Here is a 19,654-nt window from a genome sequence, read left to right on the forward strand (position 1 = left end):
ATCACTTTGCTCTGTCTATGGCCTGCTGCATTTGGTGTTTAGCATGCAGTTATAGCCCTGTGTATTAGCTTTACTAGGTTTGTATCACATTCTAAAGTATGCCTGGTGCTGCTCCTGGCACATAGTTCTATATTCCCCATTGACCAGGGTTGGTCTCCTAGCTTGATCAGGGAGTGGATAATATGCTGGGCCATGAGGTTACCGATTGTAGTGGTATACTACTGCTGCTGATGGCCCACAGCACCTCTTGGATACCCAGTTTTGGGCTGCTAGATCGGTCCTTAGTCCTACTTAGCATGGTAGTGGTAGTGCCACTTTACACAACGGAGAATGTCCTCTCAGTGGAAACGACCATTCTTAGTGCACTGTTGAAGCCCCTCACCAAAAATGATTCAGTTGTACCACCACTGACATGCTGACCACGTCCTGAAGGACATAGCTGAAAAACTAAGCCTGCATCAAGTGGTGAAGGAACCAATATGAGGAAGTAACCTTCATAACCTCATCCTCACTATCCTATCCTATCGCCGATATGTTTGCCCACGATAGCACTGGCAGAAGGCACCACCTCTTTTCCATTGAGAGAACATTCTCCATTTTGTTAAGTGGCACTACCGCCACCATGCTAAGTAGGACTAAGGACCAATCTAGCGGCCCAAAACTGGGTATCCAAGTGCCCTTGTTTCCCTCCGATTCCTCCCTGTAATGTTCAACATAGAGTACAGATTCACAGTTGAGGTGGTGATCAGGTTTCCTTGGCTCTGTTTGACCTGAAGCCAAAAATGAACAAGGTCTGCTAGGGCCACTCCCACCTCACAGTACATCATTGTGCCCCCATCTTTAGTCTGACAAACATTGAAGAGTGGTTTCTATCCCAGACTGGCCGTATTCATTTTAATGGGGCCGTAACTTTAAACTAGTTTAGGGGCTAATCTAAAAGACTCAATACGTACTACCAGGATAGCGTAAACAGCCATAGAGCATTTTTCCTGGATTGGACGAGTCTGGGCAGACCCAGGAAGTTGTGTTTCCGAGTAGCATAAACAAGCTTGTTGGAGCACTATAGGTTAATGATTGAATGCCCACTGATCAACATTGCCATTGTAAGCACTCAGCACAAAAATTCTGAACAGATGTTTATCTCTCTTTTCAGTTGACAAAGGAAATTTTGCACATTTAGACAACTTGATCAATTTATTTGGATTTGAGGTTGACTGTAGCACTAGTGCTAATGTTGTCGGTGTTCTTTGTCCACTAGGTTGAGTATATGTTGCTGTCATTTGATCATGAACATAAGAAAGTTCAAGTGCTGCTGCAGGGGGAAGCGATTCTTCGTGAACTGCAAAATCAGGGTGAAAAGACAAACCCCAAGTAAGTGAATATTTTGTTCATAAATTGAAACATTCAGGAAGTGGGATTACTTTATTTTTTTATGCCCCAATTTTCTCAGCTAGCGCAGTAGGTGTGTTGCAGTTAATTTCCTTCCCTAACCCCAGGGAAAAATCTGCCATGGTTCTCCCATCTATCCAGTGACCTCTACTGGATATGCATGTATTGTCACTAGGTGAGGACAAGGTTGGGCTTAGTTGTGATGCTTTCCATAGTTGGATAGCCAGCCAATACTAATCAAGACTCGCATGAATAATGACCACTTGGGTGAGGTTCCAAACCTGTACAATTGTCTCATTGAGAGTCAACGCTTTCAGACAGAGCCAATGTTTTCCCCAAGCAGTAAATTACTTGTGCTTTATAATGACAGTACTGTGAAGATTACCAGTGACATTGATGAAAAAACTCAATTAATTTTTCAATTTGAGAGTTGATCAAAATGAACAGACCTAGTTTACTCACTGGTGACATACCCTCTATATTTAAACCATACCCCTCTTCTGAAGGTGGTAACTCATGATAAGGTTTTGGCAATTCTTCACCTAAGTGGTCATTCTTCATGTATGAGCATCGGCATTGTATGTTGGCAGGTCAGTTCAATTGGGGAAAAGAGAGAGTCGCTGCACGATCTTCTCTTCACCTGATGCCTTATGTATACTTTGAGTCTGGCCGTAGGACTTTAGACCAATTGTAACATCTCCAAATGTTTATGATCTGCTAATTCCACATAAGCCAAGGACCAAGCTTAAAACTTTAAGGGGTTTCTGAATCATAGGTGCAGCTAAACTCTATTTAAGAAGATCTACCTTGCTAAGTAACAAATAGTACAGCTAACAGTCTATAATGCAAGAAACATTCATTATACTTGATGTTTTATACAAAGCCATCCCACTCTTTGGAGACCCGAATATGCCAGCTATATGATTGAAGGTACTCCAGGGCAACCATATGGAGGAACTATGGCGGATTTTAACACTGTGGAAGCAAACATGAAGTTACGGCGACAGGAAGTGTTTTCCTTACTGAAAGCGAATGAGACAATCTGCAGCATCACTTCCTTCCCCAGGTTAGTGAGTTTTCTTTTCTGGGTTCATATAAAGCAGTTTGAGATGATATACAGAGTGAGCCTAAAGGACTTAACTTATAACCACAGATTGTGTCAACATTATGTTCTTAGAAGGAGTGAAACATAAGTCAGTGGTTTTATTGGAAAGGAGATGTGTGTTTTCATGGAGAAACTTGAAAGGTCGCTTATATTTCCAATATATTTGTTGACCTATGATGGTTTGTATGTATACAACAACAATTTGTATTTATATAGCGCCTTTAACATAGTAAAACGTCCCAAGGCGCTGCACAGGAATATCAAAAGACAAAAAATTTGACACCGAACCACAAGGAGAAATTGGGGCAGGTGACCAACAGCTTAGTCAGAGGTAGGATTTAAGGAGCATCTTTAAAGGAGGAAAGGGGTAGCGAGGCGGAGAGGTTTAGGCAGGGAATTCCAGAGCTTAGGGCCTAGGCAACAGAAGGTACAGCCACCAATGGTTGAGCGATTTATAATCAGGGATGCTCATGAGGGCAGAATTAGAGTGCAAATATTTCCGGTGGGGGGGGTGGGTGGTGCAGCTGAAGGAGATTAGAGATCGGGAGGGGTGAGGCCATGGAGGGATTTGCAAACAAGGATGAGAATTTTGAAATTGACGCGTTGCTTAACTGGTTGCCAATGTAGGTCAGCGAGCACGGGTGATGGGTGAACAGAACTTGGTGCGAGTTAGGATACGGGCAGCCGAGTTTTGGATCACCAAGTTTACGAAGGGTAGAATGTGGGAGGCCAGCCAAGAGAGGGTTGGAACAGTCGTCTAGAGGTAACAAAAGCATAGATAAGGGTTTCAGCAGCAGATGAGCTGAAGCAAGGGCGGAGACGGGCGATGTTACGGAGGTGGAAATAGGCAGTCTTAATTATGCTGCGGATATGTGGTCGGAAGCTCATTTCGGGGTCAAATATAACACCAAGGTTGCGAACAGTGTGGTTCAGTCTCTCAGATGTTAGGAGGAGGGATGGAGTCAGTGACTAGGGAACGGAGTTTGTGACGGGGACCGAAAACAATGGCTTTGGTCTTCCCAGTATTTAATTGGAGAAAATTCTGCTCATCCAGAACTGGATGTCGGACAAGCAGTCTGACAATTTAGAGACCGTGGAGGGGTCAAGAGAAGAGGTAGTGAGGTAGAGCTGGGTGTCGTCAGCGTACATGTGGAAACTGACTGTTTTTGGATGATGTCGCCAAGGGGCAACATGTAGATGAGAAATAGGGGGCCAAGGACAGATCCTTGGGCGACACCAGAGGTAACTATGTGGGAGCAGGAAGAGAAGCCGTTGCAGGTGATTCTCTGGCTACGATTAGATACATAAGAATGGAACCAGGCGAGTGCAGTCCCACCCAGCCGGATGACGGTGGAGAGACGTTGAAGGATGGAGTGGTCAACTGTGTCAAAGGCTGCAGACAAGTCGAGAAGGACAGGGAAGGATAGTTTACCTTTGTCACGGTCACATAGGATGTCATTTGTGACTTTGAGCCGTTTCAGTCCTGTGGCAAGGGCGGAAATCCGATTGGAGGGATTCAAACATGGAATTGCGGGAAAGATGGGCACGGATTTGGGAGGCGACAGCCCGTTCAAGGACTTTGGAGAAGAAAGGGAGGTTGGAGATGGGACGGTAGTTTGCAAGGATGGAGGGGTCAAGGGTTGTTTTTTTGAGAGGGGTGATGACTGCAGATTTAAGGGAGAGGGGGACAGTACCTGAGAAGAGAGAACGGTCAACAATGTCAGCTAAGATGGGAGCCAGAAAATGAAGTTAGGTGGTCAGCAGTTTGGTGGGAATAGGATTGAGGGAGCAGGAAGTGGGTCTCATGGACAAGATGAGCGCGGAGAGGTCATGAGGGGAGATCAGAGAGAAACTTGAGAAAGATGTGAGTTCAGGGCTGGGGCAGGGGGGAACCTTGGAGGAAGTTTGGCCCAGTGGGCCAAAACACAGGTCATAGGCAAAACAAATGACTGTGACAAAGGTAAACTATCCCTCCTTGTCTGCAGCCTTTGACACGGTTGACCATTCCATCCTGCTCCAGCGCCTCGCCACCGTCATCCAGCTGGGTGGGACTGCGCTCGCCTGGTTCCATTCTTATCTATCTAATACAATAATGGAGGAGATTGAATTGAATATAAAACTTCATTTTATTTTTAAATGTTATTTGATTTGAGGTTACTTGCATAAAATGTGTGTAACATTTGGTGGTCCCTTTAGAGAATGCAATAAATAAATTGCACAAATTTATTTTTAAATAGTGGAGCTATAGTGCATTCCATAGTTGTTCTACCACGAGGAATAAATTCCGGTCACCAACATCGAGAATCATGAGTCATACCCCTTTATGGTATTTCTGACATCTGGCTGTTGCCTTGTTGACCTTTTTGTAATCTATTAATTGTAAAGTGCTTTGAGACAACTGAAAGGAGCTGTATAAATGCAAGTATTTTTTTTTCCTTCTTTGCTTTATATATTGAACATCTCTCCTTGGAAACAGTTTTTATGCCCCCCAGCTTGCCAGCTTTGGAAATGCTGAAGCTTGCTTGTGTTGGCCAGGAAATTGTCATTTGTTTTGCCTATGACCTGTGTTTTGAACACTGCCAATGGCCATTTTTACAATTGGACAAGAATTTTAGTGCCACTCGTCAAACTATGACAGGGGAAGCAGAAAACCCTTTCTCCTGAAGGTCCAGCAGGGTGGTATTAAATGCATGGTAAAGCTCCTCAGGGCTATCCTCCGCACAAACTAATATCAATGGTATGGATCACCTGTCGCTGTTTTTTGCTTTGGTCTAACATTTGGTACAAAGACGCTTTTCTTGATGTGGATCATCTGCATGCGGTGATAGTATTTCGGTATCAAAATGTTCCGATTATTATCATGAGCTTTGATGTTTCCTATGTGGTTTGCTGTTCTGAGCCAAGGCTGCAACTGAAAGAATGGGATCTATGTAGGCACTCCAATCCTTGAGGACTTCCTATAGTAGATCTTCCTTTGTTCTCCAACAATTGTTGTCTTCAACATTTGTTGTATCACCTGCTTATAGTAATTATGATAGATAATAGTCCTCGACAACAGATTAAAGGGATTTTGAGCATTCTAACCACTGGGGTCGAAGGATCAAATATGGTATGTTGTGTTTGTATTCTTCCTTTTTACGATAGTTGTAGGTTAAAGCCGGGTTCAGTTAAAGCCGTAACTTAGTTTGACTAGAGCATATCAGTATATATGAACATATATAATGCATTTGTAAGTTGCTGCAGTGAAACAAAAGGCTATCTTAATGTGTTAATGCCTGCTTGTGCAAAGCTCCGTTAGTGTTCCATCCACAAACATTGTTGATGCTTATCTGTAGAAGTGTTGGTGTTCTGCTTCATAGATAAACTTCAAAGATTGCAAGTGGGTACATGGTACAGCAAATGTCCTTTGTGTTTGACATCCTGTGCATGTCTGACAGCTTGATGCAATTTAAAAAAAAAAAAAAAAAAAAAAAATAGGTATTTGCTTTCCTGGACAAACTTCAAAGGAGTAGTAGTAATCGCAGTTCGATTTTCCCCAATTCAAGAATCCTTCTAAAGCTGAGAGGCAGGAGCTCTGGAAAGTTGGCAGCAAACCGCCACGTAAAATTTTCAGACTTTTTCTTAAGTCTCTCCTTGTGAGGTTTTGCATAGAAGATGTTACTAATTTTATATTATGAGGAGAAATAGTTTTTGTTCTGTGTATGACTGAAAATCTGTGGTTTGTCTTTGGCACTGTTTACTTGTCTAGTAATGAATCTGTTAGCTTACAGCCTGAGCTAAGGTCTGATACGACCTTCAGAAGTCAAGGCGATCAGCTGTGGGCAAGTGATGTGTCCAGTAAGCTTAATACAGTAGATTTGTTATCATTATCCAAATATTGGGCAGTGAAAAGCACGCTCTGTGGAGTTTGGTTTGGAGAGAGCGAAGGCTCATTTAAAGAAGTAGTTTGTTGTGCTGAGCATGAGGGAAGTGTCTCTAGTAAATGTCCAAAAATGTAACTGGGTGGGGGGCTATGTTCTATGATTTTCCTCTTATTATCCTGGGTTTGCTGTTCTTGTATTTGAGGAATGAAGACCACCTTACAACCCAGGCATTTTTATGTCAGAGGTTGATGCTTACTCCTACCACGGAGATCCAGGCAATGATTCTCTGCTGTATCTGAGCTGAACTCGTTAGCAATCATTTATCTATAAATTAGAGTGCGCAGACGCAAGCGTCGTCTGCATACTGTAATTTGACGACAGAGGATGGGACGACCTTGGATCTGGACTGGAGGTGACGGAGGTTGAACAGTTTCCCGTTCTGTAAATTAGCTCCACTCCAGTGGGGAGCTTACTGAAGGTGAGATGGAGCATTGCAGCAAGGAAGATCGAGAAGAGCGTTGGTGCGATGACACAGCTTTGCTTGACCCCTGTCCGTACGTGAATTGGGTCTGGTGGAACCGTTGGTCAGGATCACGGCTTGCATGTCGTCGTGAAGCAGGCGGAGGATGGTGACAAACTTTTGAGGGCAGCCAAATTTGAGGAGGACACTCCATAATCCCTCAGGGTTGACAGTGTCAAAGAAGGCCATGTACAGTGGTTGGTGCTGTTCCCTGTATTTCTCTTGTAATTGGCACGTGGTGAACATCATGTCCATTGTGCCCCTTAGTGGGCGAAATCCGCATTTGTGACTCTGGGAGGAGCTCTTCAGTCACTGGGAGAAGGCAATTGAGGAGGATTCTTGCGATGACTTTCCCTGTGGCAGACAGCAGGGAAACTCCTCTAATTACCGCAATTGGACTTGTCACCTTTCTTGAAGATGGTCATAATTACGGCGTCTGAGATCCCCTGGCACACACTCCTCCTTCCAGATAAGAGAAATTAGTTCATGAATTCATGCCAGTAGTGCTTCTCCGCCATGCCTTAATGCCTCGGCAGGGATTTCATTGGCTCCCGAGGCCTTGTTGTTCTTCAGTTGTCGGATGGCCTTTTCAACCTCATGCCGGGCTGGCTTTGTGCTGAGATGGTGGCGGGTAGCATGCTGCAGGATGGAGTTGAGGACACTCGCGTCGAAGACAGAGTCTCGGTTAAGGAGATCTTCGAATTCCAAACCATCGTCAACACCTTCACCGAAACGTACAAGAGCATGGGCCTTACACTAAACATCCGTAAGACAAAGGTCCTCTACCAACCTGCCCCCGCCACACAGTACTGCCCCCCACCCCAATTATCAAAATCCACGACAAGGCCGTGGACCACTTTCCATACTTCGGGAGCCTACGGTCAACAAGGGCAGACGTCGATGACTATGTCCAACACCGCCTTCAGTGTGCTAGTGCAGCCTTCGGTTGCCTGAGGAACAGTGTGTTTGAAGACCAGGACCTCAAACCTGGCACCAAGCTCATGGTCTACCCGCCCTCCTGTATGCCTCAGAGACGTGGACCATGTACAGCAGGCACCTCAAAGCACTGGAGAGGTACCGCCAACGCTGCCTCCACAAGATCCTGCCAATCCATTGGCAGGATAGGCGCACCAACGTCCGTGTTCTCGTTCAGGCCAACATCCCCAGCATCGAAGCTTTGACCACGCTCGATCAGCTCCGATGGACGGGTCACATTGTCCACATGCCCGATACGAGACTCCCAAAACAAGCGCTCTACTCGGAGCTCCAACACGGCAAGAGAGCCCCAGGTGGGTGGAGGAAATGCTTCAAGGACAGCCTCAAAGCCTCCTTGAAAAAGTGCAACATCCCCACCGACAACTGGGAATCCCTGGCCCAAGACCGCACAAAGTGGAGGAGAAGCATCCGGGAAGGCACCAAATACCTGGAGTCTTTTCGCCGGGAGCAAGCGGAAGCCAGTGCAAGGAGTGCACGTCAACCCAAGCACCCCACCCACCCCTTCAACCACTGTCTGCCCCACCTGTGACAGAGACTGTAGGTCCTGCATTGGACTCATCAGTCACCTGAGAACTCTTATTTTTCATGTGGAAGCAAGTCATCCTCGGTTCTGAGGGACTGCTGAAGAAGAAGATGGGGTTGACTACAGCAACTCACTAAGGTTGCTTCAACAGCATCCTCTGCAATCTCTACAATTGAGAAGGAAAAGAGCAGCAATGTTGTGGGTCCACCAAGTTCCCCGCCATCCTGATTTGGACATTACCTTCACTGTGGCTGAGTTAATCAATGTCCTGGAATTCCCTATCTAACACTATTGTGGTAGCACCATTGCCACAAGAACTGCAGCGGTTCAGGAAGGCTTGTCACCACCTTCTCAAAGCAACTAGGAATGGGCAGTAAAGGCTGTCTTTCCTGCAATGTCCATATCCCGAGAACAATTTATTTAAAATGAGCATTTAATTGCCAAAATGGCCTTGGACATGCTGACTAATCTAAAGCTCCTATCGAGACTAGTGCCACAGTACTTTGTGTGCCAAAGCTGCTTTTGAATATTTTTCCCTTTTTGTCTACCCAATATAATTGATTTATTCCGTGGGTAGAAGATATGATAGACCAGCTGCCGAATTCTGGGGACAGAACTCAAGATCCCAGACATCTATCTGCAGACAGTCTGGATTTCAGAGTTGTATCCAAAGGATTTATCCATCTTATGGATCAAGTAGTTTATTCTGCTTCCTTACTGATTTGGTAAATGTTATTGCATGTTGTCATCTGGTTGAAGATGTTGACGCGGTATGAGATACAAGACTTCCTGAAGTTCTAATTCACTGTTTTATTATTGATCTTGCAAGTACTTACCAATGAAGCACTTGAGATGGTGAGCCTTCCAAGTTCCTGCAGGCTATAGAATCCTAGAATGGTTACAGCACAGTAGGAGGTCATTCGACCCGTCGAGCCCATGCCGGCTCTCTGCAAGAGCACTTCAGCTAGTCCCAATCCCCCTGCTCTTTCCCCGTAGCCCTGCAAATTTTTTTCCTTCAGGTACTTCTCTAATTCCCTTTAGAAAGCCACAATTGAATCTGCCTCCGCCACCCTGTCAGGCAGTGTATTCCAGATCATAACCACTTGCTGCGTAAAAATGTTTTTCCTCATGCTGCCTTTGGAGCTTCTGCCAATCACCTTAAATCTGTGTCCTCTGGTTCTCGACCCTTCCGCCAATGGGAACCGTTTCTATCTACTGTCTAGACCCCTCATGATTTTGAACACCTCTATCAAATCCCCTCTCGATCTTCTCTGCTCTAAGGAGAACTGTTGTGTCCGTGTATAATAAGACACAGACTGCAGGAGAACGGTACAACAGGTGTTTACTCAACATGGCTCACTAGAACTGATCTGTACAGATTACTACTCAGTGCTATATACAGGTGTGGTCACTGCCGGTACTGCAGTATACATGAGCTGTAAAAGATAGTTCCCCCTTAAAGGTATATACATTACAATTCCTCCCCTTTTAGATTAACAGTACCATAACACTCATTTAACAATTAAATATCAAACTAATTACAATTAACACTTTTAACATGCAACATTAGCTGAAAATAGTCTATTTATATATTCAGTCTTTGGGGAGGCTTACTGATCCTTTCTGGATAGCGCCTTTCCCGAGTGTCTTGCTCTTGGTGCGGAGGCGATTCTGGCCCCCTGTCGTCGGATGTTTCATCAGCTTCTGATGCTACTGTTTCTGGGGTAGATGCGACCTGTACGTCAGGTTCATCACCAGGTACGTATGGGCGAGGCATGGGGTTGACTTGTTCCTGTGACTCTAGGATCTGGTCAGCATGGCGTCTCACGATGCTCTCCCCAACGTCCACTGTGTACATTAGTGGGCCCTGCCGTGTGCATATCGTTCCTGGCTGCCATTTTTCTGTTCGGTAGTCGCGGGCCAAGACTGGTTGCCCTACATTGAAGCTCCTTGTTGGCTTCTCATGGATGTGCTGGAATTGCTTACACTCAACATCTCTTCGTACGTTTGGTCTGAGCAAATCCAGGCGAGATCTTAACCTTCGGTTAAAGAACATCATGGCTGGGGCCTAGTTGGTGACTGCATGTGTCGCATTCCGGTAGGCGAACAGGAAATTGTCCACCTTGTGCTGCAGCGGAATGTTGTCATTGTACATAGCCTTTATTGCCTTCTTAAAGGTTTGTACGAACCTCTCAGCCAATCCATTTGTGGCTGGATGATACGGGGCGGATGTGTAATGCCTTACCCCATTCTTTTTCAAGAACCTCCGGAACTCTTCGGACACAAACTGTGGTCCGTTGTCGGAGCAAATCTGTTCTGGCAAGCCATTCCTGGCAAAAATGGTCCGTAGGACTGCAATAGTTTTCTCCGTGGTGGTGGAGGACATCTTGATGACCTCAGGCCATTTCGAGTGTGCATCCACGGCTATTAAAAACATTGAGTCCATGAATGGGCCAGCAAAATCAATATGCACCCGTTGCCATGGAGATGAGGGCCACTCCCATGGCTGTAGAGGGGCCTGTGGTGGTGCATTTTGGACTTTCTGGCATCCTGAGCAGCTCTTGGTCAGGTCCTCGATTTGTTTATCGATTCCCGGCCACCACACACAAGCCCTGGCTAGGCTTTTAATTTTTATCCCTCCTAGATGACCCTCATGAAGCTCATTGAGCACTCTATCCCTTAACTTGGGTGGAATTACCACTCGGGATCCACACATCAAGGTCCCCCGGCACACTGACAGCTGTTCTCTCCTTGTCGAGAATGCTGGCAACAGTGAGTCGCCATGTGCTGGCCATCCCTTCACCGTCAAATCATATACCCGAGACAGCGTCGGGTCATTTTGGGTTTCCTTTTCGATACAAGCTTTAGTTACCGGTAGGTATTCAACTATAGTCGAATGGAATATTTCGACAGGATCCACTGCTGGTGCTTCCTCCGCAGTAGGCAGTGTCAGGCGTGACAGCCCATCAGCATTTCCATGCTGTTTCGTGCCCTTGTATTCAATCTCATAGTGGTGCGCCCCTAGAAAAAGTGACCATCTTTGTAGTTGTTGCGCAGTCATCACCGGAACGCCCTTCTTCGGATTAATAATGGAGGCAAGAGGCTGGTGATCAGTCAGCAAGGTGAATTTCTGCCCGTGCAGATAGTGATTGAACTTTTTCACTCCCCACACTAGGCTGAGGGCCTCCCTGTCCATCTGGGCGTAGTTACGCTCGGCTGAGGTTAGTGATCGTGACGCAAAGGCTATTGGACTTTGAGCTGTCTGAGAATTTGTGCGACAGCACCGCTCCAATGCCGTAGGGTGGCGCATCACATGCCAACCGAATTGGTAATGCTGGGTTGTAATGGGCCAATACCTCTTTCGATGTGATTAGTGTTTTGCTCTTCTGGAAAGCTCGTCTACATTCGTCACTCCACTTCCATGGCACCCCAGTTTGCAGTAGGGTGTCCAGTGGGTGTAGTATTGTAGACAAATTTGGCAAGAAATTATGGTAGTAGTTTACCAGCCCGAGGAACGACCTCAGTTGTGACACATTTTCCGGTGCTGGAGCCTTGACTACTGCCTCAATCTTCTCTGGGGACTTATGTAACCCCTCTTTATCGATAACGTGGCCACAATACGAGATCTGTTTTCTAAAAAACTCGCATTTGGGGCGGTTAGCTCGGAGCCCATATTCCTGCAATCTAGTGAGCACCTGCTCCAGGTTGGCAAGGTGATCACTGTCATTTTCGCCCGTGACCAGGATGTCGTCCAAATAACACTGGGTCCCTGGGATCCCTTGCAGGACTTGTTCCATTGCCCTCTGCCAAATAGCCGGAGCTGATGCTACCCCGGATACCAGCCGGTTGTATTGGTAGAGACCTTTATGGGTGTTGATTGTGAGGTATTTTTTTGATGCTCTTTCTACCTCCATTTGCAGATACGCCTGGGCCAGATCAATCTTAGTGAAGCGTTTCCCTCCAGATAGCGAGGCGAAAATATCTTCAATCCGCGGAAGTGGATATTGTACGGTGTGAAGGACCGGGTTCACTGTTACCTTAAAGTCCCCACAGATGCGAACCTTCCTTGGTTCCCCAGGCATGCTGCTTGATGGGCCTTCAATAACCACAAAACTAGAAGTTATAGACTTAAACAAGTTGGCTTTTAATCACTAAGATCAGAGCTAACATCTCAACAAGCCGACTGGTTCACAGGAATGAGTCATACAGATCCTGGGATCTTTATGTAAGAGAAGTCAGGGGCAGAGCCAAGAGCCAAGACCTGGAACCTCCCAGGTTAGTCGGGAAAGAGGAAGTGAAACTATACACAGTGGGGGAGGGTAATATACATGAGTGCAAAACGAATACAGGATCAAGACAAACAGATTTCACTACATTCACCCCTTCTATAGATTTAGTCCATCGGGGTGATGTTTCTTAAAAGTTGGTATAAGTGAGTCTGTCAGGAGGTTTTGCAGTTCAGTGATCGGCGCAAAGCCAGTTGGGGTGCCTCTAGGGGAGTGGATTCTGGTTCCTCCGCTGTCCGGGCCTCAGCAGTGTCTTCCAGGTTATCTGCAGTGTCCTCCAGGTTAAAGTTGGGTATTGATACCTCTGGGCGTCCTGTCTCTTTGTAGTGTAGGTCTTCATCGGGTAGTCTCCCATCGTTCTCTCCGCTCCCCGAGGGAGCGAGGTCTTTTATGGAAACAGTGTCCTCTCGCCCGTCAGAGTATTCGATATAGGCATACTGAGGGTTTGCATGGAGGAGCTGTACCTTTTCCACAAGGGGGTCCGTTTTATGGCCTCTCTCGTGCTTTCGCAATAGTACTGTCCCCGGAGACGTCAGCCACGCGGGTAGAGATATGCCCGAGGTGGATTTCCGGGGGAAAACGAACATCTTTTCGTGAGGGGTAGCGTTAGTGGCAGTACATAACGCAGACGTTATGGAGTGGAGCACGTCTGGGAGGACTTCCTGCCAGCGGGAGGTCGGAAGGCCTTTTGACTTTAAGGCTAACGTGACAGCCTTCCAAACAGTAGCATTCTCCCTTTCCACTTGCCCATTACCCCGGGGGTCGTAGCTAGTGGTTCTGCTAGTGGCTATCCCCTTCGAGAGCAAGAACTGGCGCAGCTCGTCACTCATGAATGACGTCCCCCTATCGCTGTGTATGTAGTTCGGCATGCCAAACATGCAGAATAGATTACAGAGACACTTGATGACCGTGGCACTGGTCATGTCTGGGCAGGGAATGGCGAAGGGGAAGCGGGAATATTCATCGATGATATTGAGGAAGTATACATTACGGTCGGCAGAAGGAAGGGGTCCCTTGAAGTCCAGACTTAGGCGCTCGAATGGCCGTGTGGCTTTGATAAGGTGTGCACGGTCAGGCCTGTAGAAACGAGGCTTGCATTCCGCACAGATGCGGCAGGCTCTGGTCATTGCCCTGACCTCCTCGATGGAGTGGGGCAGATTGCGGGACTTTATAAAATGGTATAGTCGGGTGACCCCTGGGTGACACAGGTCGTTGTGGAGACCCTGTAATTTGTCCGTATGAATGCTGGCACACATTCCCCGCGATAGGGCGTCTGGGGGTTCATTAAGGGCTCCCGGCCTGTACATAATATCATAGTCGAACGTGGATAGTTCGATCCTCCACCTGAGTATTTTGTCATTCTTGATTTTCCCCCTTTGTTATTAAACATGAAAGCCACCGACCGCTGGTCGGTGAGCAGGGTGAAATGTTTGCCGGCTAGGTAGTGTCTCCAGTGCCGCACTGCCTCCACTATAGCCTGTGCCTCCTTCTCGACAGAAGAGTGCCTGATTTCAGGTCCCTGAAGGGTTTGGGAGAAGAAGGCCACAGGTCTCCCAGCCTGATTGAGGGTCGCAGCTAAGGCAAAGTCTGACGCATCGCTTTCGACTTGAAAGGGAATGCATTCGTCCACTGCACACACTGCAGCCCTTTCAATGTCCTGTTTAATACTGGTGAAAGCCTCCCGAGCTTCAGCTGATAGTGGGAAGGACGTCGATTTAATGAGGGGTCGGGCCTTATCAGAGTAATTGGGCACCCATTGGGCATAATACGAAAATAATCCCAGGCACCTTTTTAAAGCTTTGGGATTGTGTGGCAGGGGCAGTTCCTTTAGGGGGCGTAATCGGTCAGGGTCCGGTCCAATTACCCCATCTTCCACCACACAGCCGAGGATACAGAGACGGGTTGTGTTGAAGACACATTTGTCTTCGTTGTAGGTTAGATTCAGCTTTAGGGCAGTTTTTAAAAATCTCGCAAGATTTAGATCGTGGTCTTGCTGGTTGTGCCCGCAGATAGTGACATCGTCCAGATAGGGGTAGGTAGCTTGTAGTTTATTCTCGTCAACCATGCGGTCCATCTCACGTTGGAAGACCGAGACCCCATTTGTTACCCCGAAGGGCTCTCTGAGAAAATGGTAGAGGCGCCCGTTCGCCTCGAAGGCGGTGTATGGGCGGTCCTCCGTTCTAATGGGGAGCTGGTGATACGCCGATTTGAGGTCGATAGTCGAGAAGACTCGGTATTGCGCAATCTGGTTGACCATTTCTGATATGTGGGGTAAAGGGTAGGCGTCCAGCTGGGTATAAATATTAACAGTCTGGCTGTAGTCAATTACCATCTGTTTCTTTTCGCTATTTTTAACTATGACTACTTGGGCACGCCACGGGCTGGTACTGCATTCAATAATACCTTCCCGCAGGAGTCTGTCCACTTCCGCCTTGATATCGTGTCTGTCTTCCAGACTGTACCGTCTACTTTTGGTCGCTATGGGCCTACGGTTTGGAGCGAGATTAGCGAATAAAGAGGGCGGGCTGATTTTAAGGTTGATAGGCCACAGACTGTGAGTGGCAGCTGGGACCCGCCATATGCTAGCGTGACACTTTCGTGGTGGCACTGGAGTTCTGGCATCACGAGGAGTTTAAAATCCTTGTAGTCCGTGCCTTTTACAGTCAGTGTTACCACACAGTAGCCCAAAATGTCCGAAGTGTGGGGCTTAGCAGCCATAGCAATTCTGCTCCGTGTAGGGGTTACTGTTAATGAGTGCCGCCGTACCAGGCTAGGGTGGATAAAACTCTCGGTACTCCCACAGTCAATTAAATATTTCGTTAAATTCCCGTTTACCTGTATGTCCATCATGGATTTTGTCAACGGGTGTGGCCTGGATTGATCCACCGTGATCGAAGCCACTGTTGGGCCCTGGGCGGCCGTTGGGTCGGGAAAAGATGGCGGATCCCAAGATGGCGGCCCGCACAGCACGCACGAGGCACTGACGGAGTTGGAAATCTGATTCCCCCTGCAGACTTTGCTAAAATGCCCCTTTTTCTTACATTTGAAGCATGTAGCGTCCTTCGCTGGGTATCATTGTCTGGGGTGCTTGGCCTGGCCGCAGAAGTAGCATTTCGGGCCTCAAGACATTGCCGCTGTAGTAGGGACTCCGGCGGCGTAGAGCTGGTCTGAGACCTGGATGGGGAAGATGGCTGATTCCAAGATGGCGGCCCCCTCGGCGTGCACGAGGCGGTGAGGGCCGCATGGCCGGAAGAATAAGAGTCAGAGTTTTTCTGGGCCACGTCCAGCGATCGCGCAGTGGCCACTGCCTTTTTTAAGTCCAGGACCTCCTTCTCCAGCAGTCTCTGCCGGATATAATTCGATTTGAGGCCCGTGATGAAGGAATCGCGGACCAATTCATCAGAGTACGCGTTGGCCGTCACGGCCTTGCAGTTACAGTCGCGGACCAGGTCCTTTAGGCCCTGTAAGAAATCGTCCATTGATTCCTCTGGTCGCTGCCTGCGTGTAGCCAGCAGATGTCTGGCGTACACTTCGTTTACCGGCCTCTGGTATTGGGCCTTCAGGATAGTGATGGCCTCCGTGTAAGAGGTGGCGTCCCGGATGAACGCATAAATCCGATGACTTACGCGAGTAGTCAGTAGACTCAGTTTATCTACCTCGCTAGCGGATGAGGCCCCCGCGAAGAGTTCGAAGCATTTGAGCCAGTGTCCAAATTGATTTGATGCTTCAGCAGAATGTGGATCCAAGTCCAGACGCTCTGGTTTTAGGAGTCGATCCATCCTAGTATTCTTTAGTGATTAAAATTGATGGGCCTTCAATAACAACAAAACTAGAAGTTATAGACTTAAACAAGTTGGCTTTTAATCACTAAGATCAGAGCTAACATCTCAACACGCTGACTGGTTCACAGGAATGAGTCATACAGATCCTGGGATCTTTATGTAAGAGAAGTCAGGGGCAGAGCCAAGACCTGGAACCTCCCAGGTTAGTCGGGAAAGAGGAAGTGAAACTATACACAGTGGGGGAGGGTAATATACATGAGTGCAAAATGAATACAGGATCAAGACAAACAGATTTCATTACACTGCTCAATAACTTTTTCATCACAGGGACGATGGGTGTAGCCCACTCGCTCCAGTCTACCATGGACAGTACACCTGAACGTTCCAGACTCTCCAGCTCTGCTTCGACGGCTGGGCGGATCGCATAAGGTACCGGTCTGGCCTTAAAAAATTTTGGGCTTGTGTTTTCTTCAATTTTAATCGTCGCTGTCATGCCTTTTAGTGTTCCGAGTCCTTGCTGGAACACTTCTTTCGCGTCAGTTAGGATCTTTGACAGTCGCCCAGGTGTGACGTCGTCATCCTTTTTGTCAGCCACAGTCAGTGCCTGTATGGAATGCCAATCCAGTTGTATTTTCCGGATCCATTCACGTCCCAGTAATGGTGGTCCTCCATCTTGTAATACATACAGGTCTAGTTTTGGTGTTTCCTTACCATTATATATAAAGGTCACCCTTATTTTTCCTTTGGGGTAGACTTTTTGCCCCGTGTACGTCTTCAAAATAATTTTTGTGTGTCTCAAGGGTATGTGTGAGAATAGCCGCTCGTAGTCTTGTCGGTTTATGACTGTTAGGGCTGATCCTGTGTCCAATTCCATCTTTACCTGGACTCCTGCTATCTTGAGAGTGACCCAAATGGTTCGGTGATCCTCTGTTGTGATCACATTATTTAGTTTCAGACAACTCAGTTCCCTGCTTTCGGAGTCGTTATCACTCTTTTGTTCGTCTGAACTATTCTCCGTCATCTTATGTACCTTCTTGTACTTTTCTTTGGTAGGTTTCTTATTGCTGGTTTTCTTTCCCGACCTGCAGACTTGTGCTATGTGTCCTACTTTTCCACACTGTCTGCACACTTTGTCTTTGAACCAGCAATCATTCTGGTTGTGTGTTGTTCTGCCGCAGCGATAGCACTTCTCTGTTCCATATGACATTTCGTTTGTGCCATATTCTTGCGGTCTCTGTTGTATCTCTGCAGCGCCCCGTGCTGCTGCTTCATATGATACCGCAATGCTGAAAGCCTTTTCCAAGGTAAGGTCCTTTTCAGATAAAAGCCGTTTCTGGGTTCCTTCACTTTGAAGCTCACACACAAACTTGTCCCTTAAGGTATCTGCCAGTGCCGCTCCAAACTGGCAGTGTTTTGATAGTTTGCGCAGTTCTGTTAAATAATCAGCATTGCTTTCATCCTTATGCTGGTTCCGTTTGTGAAGCTTGAATCTTTCTGCTATCAGCAGCGGTGTGGGGTTTAAATGTTCCTGTAGTATCGTTACTATGCCTTCAAAACTCTTTTCCATTGGCTTCGTTGGGGTTACTAGATTTCGTAATAAACCATATGTCTTTGCACCCATTAAATTTAACAATACCGACGCTTTCTTGTCATCCGACACCTCATTTGCCTTGCAGTATGCCTCTATTCGTTCGACATATGTAGTCCAATCTTCGACTTCATTGTCAAATGCGGTGATACTGCCACTCTTAGGCATTTTGGGTGTGGTTTAAAATGGCGTCTCCCAATGGCTTAAAATGGCGTCTCCCGCGCTTTCCTTCCTCCCCCGCTGCTGCCAGCGCCGCTCCCGGCCGTTCTCGTGGCAATGGCGGCGCCCTGTAGGTTTCGCGCGCTTCTCCTGCGCTGCTGCCAACGCCGCTCTCAGCAGTCCTCATGGCAATGGCAGCGCCTCGCGGGTTTCTGCGCGTTCTCTCCCTTTTTTCGACGCTGCTCGGCCCCTGAACACCGGCTGCGCCCTGTGCGCTCTGCCCTCTCTCTCCCCCGTCGACGCTGCTCGGCCCTTTGCTGTGCCGCTCGGTCGGGCTCTAGCCCGCCGCTGTCCGGGAAGGGTCTGCGCACTACCTGTTGCCAGCCCGTTTCGCTGGACCACCTCGACTGGAAAGCCAAGCCTGGCTCTCAACAGCCTCCCCCGCAATTCTCGAGTCTCTGCTGGATGACTGGGCGGTTGCCCGTGGTCGACGCCCAAGTCTCTGGCCTTGACCTCCAATCCACTGATCTCCAGGAACGAATCCCCGGGAGGTGATGCAGAGTTTCAGGTAGGTTCGAACTTGCCTTGTCGCCAATGTTGTGTCCGTGTATAATAAGACACAGACTGCAGGAGAACGGTACAACAGGTGTTTACTCAACGTGGCTCACATTAGAACTGATCTGTGCAGATTACTACTCAGTGCTATATACAGGTGTGGTCACTGCCGGTACTGCAGTATACATGAGCTGTAAAAGATAGTTCCCCCCCTTAATAAAGGTATATACATTACAAGAACAACCCCAGTTTCTCTAGTCTATCCATGCAACTGAAGTCCCTCATCCCTGGAACCATTCTTGTAAATCTTTTCTGCACCCTCTCTAAAGCCTTCACATCCTTCCTAAAGTGCGGTGCCCAGAATTGGACACAATACTCCAGTTGTGGCCGAGCCAGTGTTCTATAAAGTTTCATCATAACTTCCTTTCTTTTGTACGCTATGCCTCTGTTTATAAAGCCCAGGATCCCATATGCTTTTTTAAGTGCTTTCTCAACCTGCCTTGCCACCTTCAATGATTTGTGCACACGTACCTCCAGGTCTCTCTGTTCCTGCAGCCCCTTTGGAGTTTTACCCTTTAGCTTATATTGCTTCTCCTCATTCTTCCTACCAAAATGTATCACTTCACACTTTTCTGTGTTAAACTTCATCTGCCAATTGTCTGCCCATTCCACCAGCCTGTCTATGTCCTTTTAAGTCTATCACTCTCCTCCCCACTGTTAACTATACTTCCAAGTTTTGCTTCCTCTGCAGATTTTGAAATAGTGCCCTGTACACCCAAGTCCAAATCATTAATGTATATCAACAAAAGCAGTGGTCCTAGTACCAACCACTAGAGAACACCACTGTATCCCATCCTCCAGCCTGGAAAAACAACCGTTCACCACTAC

At 47.3% G+C, this 19,654-nt stretch overlaps 1 protein-coding gene across 4 annotated transcripts in view; it reads left to right on the top strand.

Moving 5' to 3' along the window:
- The first annotated feature begins 1,230 nt into the window (after window positions 1-1,230).
- The window catches only part of gclc (glutamate-cysteine ligase, catalytic subunit), a 56,657-nt gene continuing 38,233 nt past the window's right edge, over window positions 1,231-19,654 (top strand). For 3 of the 4 annotated variants that reach the window (XM_085996475.1, XM_085996476.1, XM_085996477.1), the window contains exons 1-2: window positions 1,233-1,371; window positions 2,273-2,455. In XM_085996475.1, coding sequence (XP_085852601.1) covers window positions 1,268-1,371; window positions 2,273-2,455 — 287 coding nt within the window. In that variant the 5' untranslated portion in view covers window positions 1,233-1,267. Of the gene's footprint in view, window positions 1,372-2,272; window positions 2,456-19,654 lie in introns of all 4 variants that reach the window. The other variant, XM_085996479.1, reaches the window with a different exon arrangement.

This window comes from Somniosus microcephalus, chromosome 9 (genome assembly GCF_052327205.1).
Source record: "Somniosus microcephalus isolate GS21.2 chromosome 9, FLI_Smic_1.0, whole genome shotgun sequence".
Taxonomy (NCBI): Eukaryota; Metazoa; Chordata; class Chondrichthyes; order Squaliformes; family Somniosidae; genus Somniosus; species Somniosus microcephalus.